We start from the raw sequence: 6,456 nt of genomic DNA, 5'->3' as shown, positions 1-6,456 counted from the left end.
TGTTAAATAAAACTTAAGATTTAACATTTTCAATAATAGTATTCTTATATTCAAAAGGATTGCATATTAACAAAATCAAGATGATATCCAATATCACATAGTTCAATTGAAATTGAGACACATATTCAAGTTCTTCCATTCTAAATAAGATATACTCATACAAGATCTGAGAAATATTTACCATCTGAGAAGAGTAAAAACACAGTCTTTATCGAAGATTTTAAATTATTTCTGAATAAAATAATATTTTTTATTTATCAAACTTCTCTTTTTTCGTCATTTTTAATAATGGACTGTGCAATGTAGTAGAATATTTGAACTCATATTATTACGTAATATCCAATGTATATATATAAGCTTATGAAATGTTGAATAAAATTTCTACTTTTAACATTTTATAATCTTTCTTGAAGTATTTTTTTCATTTTATTTAATAAATAAAATTTTGACCATAAATATGAGTAACATGTTACATCTCAAAACTAATTAAAAAAATTTTTTGACTACAAATTAAATAATAATTCTCATTGACCATTCCAAACATGAATGTACATGGTTAATATTTGAGATGTAAAATCAATTGCAATTAAAATTCAAGATTTGTAACTTAATATTATGATCTAAATAAATGTATTGCAATCATTACTTAATTTTATGAATATTATAAATGGAAAAAGGTTAATATACTCACATAATATATTATTTACATTATTTTTTTCGCTAACAGGGGGCTAAAAGCCAAGACTACCACCCTCTAGCATGAATGGTAGATGCACTATCTAATAAAAGATTAACAAAACAAAAAGCAGGGGAAACATCAAAAACATGAAAAGTCCTATCTAATTGAAGATCAAACTTTGCAAGATCATCTGCAACTGAATTTGCCTCCCTAAATATGTGAGTACATGTAACAGTCTGGAGCTCCTACATAATGTTACGAATATGATTGACAAGAGCTGCACAAGGATGAGGATGAAGGCACCCTGAACCAATTAACTAAATACTAACAATCGAATATGTTTCAACACAAATTTTCAGGAAACCTCTCTGTTTTAGCAGCAGTAGGCTAGTCAAAATACCCCAAAGTTCAACTTGAAGAACCGAGCATAGGCCAATCCGTTTGGAGAAGGCGAATAAGAATGCACCACAATGATTCTAAACGACTCCACCACATGCAGCCATTTTTGAAGAAGGAGAGAAGGAGCCATCCGTGTTTAGCTTGCACCAACCGAACACTGGAGGAAACCATCTGATAATTGGAGCATTACTGATGGTAGATCTTACCGAGGAAACAACCTTCATATTTAAGGCCTTATCAGTGCAAGATTTTCTAGCAAGGATCTTCATACAAACTTGAGAAGGGTTAGTGTCCACGTGATGAAAAACTAACCGATTCCTGCTACACCATAAAGAATCAATAACATCCCCAAATGTGAGCTGCCACTTCGACTTACCCAAGTTAGACCCCTTGGTAGACATATTCTCCTACACCAGTCCCTGTGATTACTGGCATAGAAGGAGTGGGAGCCAGGAAGATTGAGCAGCTTTCTCTAAACATATTTCGCGAAGTCGCAATCTTTGACTACATGAAGGTCCGACTCCACAAGGTTACATCGCAGACACATTGTAGAATTAGTCATGGCACGAATTAAACGCTGATCATTAGTGGGTAAACAATTACTGACCATCCTCCATAGTAAGATATTAATACGGAACGACCCATCCCAAGTCCAAATGATAGAATATAATGGATCACCCGGGAGAGAACAATGACATGCATTTAAAGCATAAGCAAACGCAACTGAGAAGACCCCATCCTTAGACCCCGACCAAGCCACCGTGTCATTCAAGCGTTGATTTAAATCCACATGGAGCGTAATAATTTTCTGGGCATTTTGCGCAGGGACAATATTAAGCAACATATCACGATTCCATTCTCCACTACTAGTCAGAAATTCAAATACCATAACATCCTCGCAGGGGATTTTATCCTTCGCCCATTGATGATTCTCCAAAATGTAATCATTCAAAATCCACCTATCCTTCCAAAACTTAATTGATTTCTCATTTCCAATATGCCAATCCAGATTAGTTTGTAAGAAGTCCCATCCTTTCCTTATTCCCTTCTAGAAGGATGATTTCTTTGTAAATTTGGAGATCCTTGGTACTCATTGCCATACTTATATTTGCTCCGAAGCACTTTAGCCCAAAGATCATCTTTTTGGTGAATTAAATTCCAAGAGACTTCCATCATAAAACTCTGATTTACTAACCTGGATTGGCGAATGCTAAGACCCCTGCCTGCTTGGGTTTGCAGAGAGCTTCCCAGTTCATCCAGTGGGTTTTCCGATCGGATGTCGTATCACCCCAAATAAAGGATCTACATATTTTGTCCAAACCTTCACAAACAGAAGCCGGTAACAGAACAGTTTGCGTAACATATATGGGGAGGGCCTGCAAAAAAAAATAGTAATAGTGAGTCTCCCTGCAAAGGATAACTGATTAAATTTCTAGGAACTCATTCTTTTTTTGGCCGCCTCGAGAATATAATTATATATGTTCTTCCTATTATCTGGATGTGGATAGGGACTCCCAAATACTTCCCTATATCATTTGTTCTTGCAAACCCAAATTCAGTAGCAATTTGATGCCTTACCATTTCATGGACATTTCTGGAGAAAAAAATCCTAGTATTTTCTTTGTTAATTTTCTGTCTCGAGCTTCTATAGAAAAGATCCAGAATGGAGGAGATGATTTCCACTTGGAACAAGGAGGCTTCCGCAAAAAGAATAACATCATCCACAAAGGCAAGATGCATTAAGGCAGGGCCCTGCTTCCCAGTTTTCATTGGTTTCCAAAGACCTGCTTCAAGCGCCGTCATAATTAATTGAGATAGGCGCTCCATAAAAAGCACATATGTATATGGGGACATGGGATCTCCTTGTCTCAATCCTCTTTTAGGGGAGAAAGGTTGCAGGGTATCCCCATTCCAAAGGAGCTGCATAGTGAGAGTAGAAATACAAGCCATAATAACATTAATAAAATTACCCGGCAAGACAGCATCTACCAGAGACTCTTTGACAAAGTCCCAGTTCAATCTATCATAAGCTTTCTCGAAATCAACTTTAATGGCCATCCAACCCTTTTCACCCCTCTTGTTATGCATGGAATGAATGACTTCTTGTGTGATAATATTATTATCACTACTTTGACGGCCATGAATGAAGCTGCTTTGGAAAGGACCCATTAAGGAATGCATAACTCCTCTGAGTCTACCCGCGAGCACTTTAGACACAGCCTTATAAGAGACGTTACAAAGACTAATTGATCTAAAGTTCTTGAGGTGGGTGGCTTGATCTGATTTCGGAATAAGAGTTATTAAAATATCATTCAAGTTTCGAACAAGGCTTGGATTTTGAAAAACCTATTTCACTAAGTCGTATAAACTGGCTCCAACCGTATCCCAATGGTGATGATAGAATAAAGCTTGAATTTCGTCCTTACCCGGAGCCTTATACCCGCCAATATTGTACACAACCCTCCTAATCTCATCATCAATAACTAGATATTTAAGCATATCCATATGAAAATACTGTAGCTGAGGGAAACATCCATTAAGAATAAAAGGTTCTCTTGGATCATCAGAAGAGTATAAGTTCTTATAGAAATCTGTAGCCATAACTTCCAATTGAACTCTCTCCTTTACCCAAAGCCCACCATCATCTTGCAGCATCATAATATGATGTTTCATCCTCTTGATAATGGTTGAAGCATGAAAAAACTGAGTATTCATATCCCCATAGTAGAGCCAATTGCTCCTAGACTTTTGGAACCAAAGTAATTCCTCTTGTCTAAGCACCAATTCATAGTCCTCCTAAAGATTTCGCTGGAGATGTTCAAGGTACACATTAGACCCCCTGGAAAGGCACCTAGTAATCCCATTTAATCTTCTGAGAAGAATCCTTTTTTTTTTTCCTGAAAATATTTCCAAAAACCTCCTTATTCCAAACCTTTAATTTGTTCTGAAGATTCGAAATAGCATCCTGCCACGACCTGTGAGGCTCCCAAATTTTACGAATAAGGTCCTCAAAAGAAGGGTGTGAAAACGATGCCACTAACATTCTGAAGGGGCGCTGGTGCAGATTAGGAGAAAGAGCCCCCAACAAACTAAGCAGAAGAGGAGAATGGTCAGATTTCATGGGATTAAGATGAAATACCTCAACAAGAGGAAATTTCAATCTCCATTCCAAATTAGCCAAAACTCTGTCCAATCTCTCTTTAAGCCCACCTTTCGTCCAAGTGAACCAGGAACCAGAAAACCCCATATCGATTAAATGACTCGAATTGATGAAAGATGCAAAAGCCGAAGCCCCTCTCGACGGATGAGGACTAGAGCTTCCCTCCCGTTCCGAATCTGATGCTACAACATTAAAGTCACCCATCAAACACCAAGGAGTGGTCATTCCTTCTGCTATTGATCGAAGAATCTCCCACAACGTATTCATAATTGAGAAGTTTGGACTGCCATAAACAACCGTACGAGTCCAGGACTCGCCCCCTGCAGATGGACAAGCATTGAAATAGTTTGATTAGAGTTATGAATGACTCCCACTTTCCAAACACTACTATCCCATAACACTCATATGCCACCAGATCTTCCTATCGTATCCACTTTCATTGAACTATTAAATCTCAATTCACTAATCACTTTATCGGCCTTAACTCCACTTATCTGAGTTTCCATTAGAATGAGCATAGACATAGAGTATTCCATCCCTATATCCTTAATTAAGGGGTGAAACCCTTTTCCGTTAGCACCTTTGCAGTTCCAACACATGATCTTCATTAAACAATATTTTTGGGATCAGGGTTTGTAAACCCCTAGTTAGTGTCAAGCAACATCTGATTTTCCTCGGACACGACAACTAGATGATCATTCTTTTCTTCGGATAGAAGTTTGTAGCCTTCATCCAAAACTATCTCAATGACATGATTCTACGGAGAAGCTTCACCACTATAATGGGAGAAATCAATGACTTGCATGGTATCTCTTGTATTGCCGATTATATGAGAAGGACTAGGTGAATGTTGAGAATTCATTTTTGGGCTAGTGGGCCCTTTATTTGCAGAGTCAATGAAGGAGACCTTATTTGCAACATGGTGCAAATGTCCTAGAGTACCATCAATTCCTTTTGGCTCAGGCCCAGAAACAACTTTATCAAAAATTTTAAGTCCATAAGGACCGTTACTCCTCTGACTAAGATCATGATGACTGTTATTATTGTAGGTCCCTATAGACTTCCCTTTATCCTGATTGTCGCCTCTTGATCTGCATTTAGTTTTAATTCTTTGAACCAACATCCAAGGTCCAAAAACGTCTTCATTAAGATTAGTAACTTCCTCTTCAATTGCATTTAATTTTGGCGGCTGAGATGACACGTCTGGGGATACCTGATTGTTCTTCTTCCCTACTAGGGGTGAAATATAGGGGTTCACCACTGGAGCATCATTCAATGGCACGGATTGTTCTATTATGAGAATTCCCTCCTTAAATTGGGAGTTCATTAGACTGTCGGGGCATCCTTCTAACCGATGACCATATTTTACACACTTAAAACATATATGATGAAGTCCTTCATATTCTAAGTGCATCGCTAGACCCATCACTTTAATGGTAGGGACCAGTTGTTTAGCCAGATTAACCTAATCACAAATTCTAGCAAACTTGCCTCTCGAGTGGATAGAAGTGAGTTGGTCTATCTTGAGCATTTTACCCAGACTTGATCCTACACGGGAAAGGAAATTGTGGTTATACAACACAATGGGGAGATTAGGAATTCTAATCCACACTGCAATGTTCAGAACTTCCTTTTCATTGGAGAGAAAGAAGGGCCTCCAACGCTGGATAATTAAGTAGTGATTCGCTATCATCCATGGTCTCTCATAAAGGTGTGGTTATAATCTTCCTCATTAGTAAAATGAACCAGAAAGTATTGATGAGGCATATCAATAATCTGTAGATTGCCGTTGACCTGCCACAAACTTTTCAGTCTGGATTCCATCAATTTTAGAGGAACAAACTTACCCAACATCTTCACCACTAATGCTTGCTTCCAAGGTTTACACCAAAGGTCAAATTCCTCCTTTGTCACTAGAATTTCAGGACAAGGATCGAATGGTTTCTCTTCATGTACCTCTTTATACCATCGATTTTTGCTGAAGTCTTCATCATGATCAGTGTCTTGTCTATCTTCCCCGTTTGGAGGAAAATATAACAATTTCTCTCTATAAGAGACCCTTTATACATGGGTAGCCTCCTTAACAGGAGCCCCCATCTCCAAGTCTAGATTTCCCGAATCATCTCTAGTTTTTACATTTTTTGTGCTCTGATGCATGAGATCCTCCTCTTGGAGAGAAGTTTTGCCTAAAATCTTTTTAGAGCTCATTTCCATTAAC

General features: G+C 37.9%; 1 protein-coding gene across 1 annotated transcript; it reads right to left on the bottom strand.

The window, feature by feature from the left end:
- On the bottom strand, positions 3,930–4,837 carry LOC109344534. Its single transcript, XM_019583297.1, has 2 exons — positions 4,648–4,837; positions 3,930–4,558 (listed from the first exon to the last, which is right to left on the bottom strand). Exons 1-2 carry the CDS (start codon positions 4,835–4,837, stop codon positions 3,930–3,932), a joined length of 819 nt encoding a protein of 272 aa, XP_019438842.1.

The sequence above is a fragment of the Lupinus angustifolius genome, chromosome LG04 (assembly GCF_001865875.1).
Source record: "Lupinus angustifolius cultivar Tanjil chromosome LG04, LupAngTanjil_v1.0, whole genome shotgun sequence".
Taxonomy (NCBI): domain Eukaryota; kingdom Viridiplantae; phylum Streptophyta; class Magnoliopsida; order Fabales; family Fabaceae; genus Lupinus; species Lupinus angustifolius.
The sequence above is the reverse complement of the archived record's forward strand: the minus strand, read 5'-3'. Positions and strand labels throughout refer to the sequence as shown.

What these genes read in the sequence shown, in the direction of transcription:
- LOC109344534 (XM_019583297.1), bottom strand. Translation starts at nt 4,837, where the DNA reads ATGTGTTGGAACTGCAAAGGTGCTAACGGAAAAGGGTTTCACCCCTTA. An exon ending in TACGATAGGAAGATCTGGTG is followed by an intron (nt 4,559 to 4,647) that starts GCATATGAGTGT and finishes GTCCATCTGCAG; the next exon opens with GGGGCGAGTCCTGGACTCGT.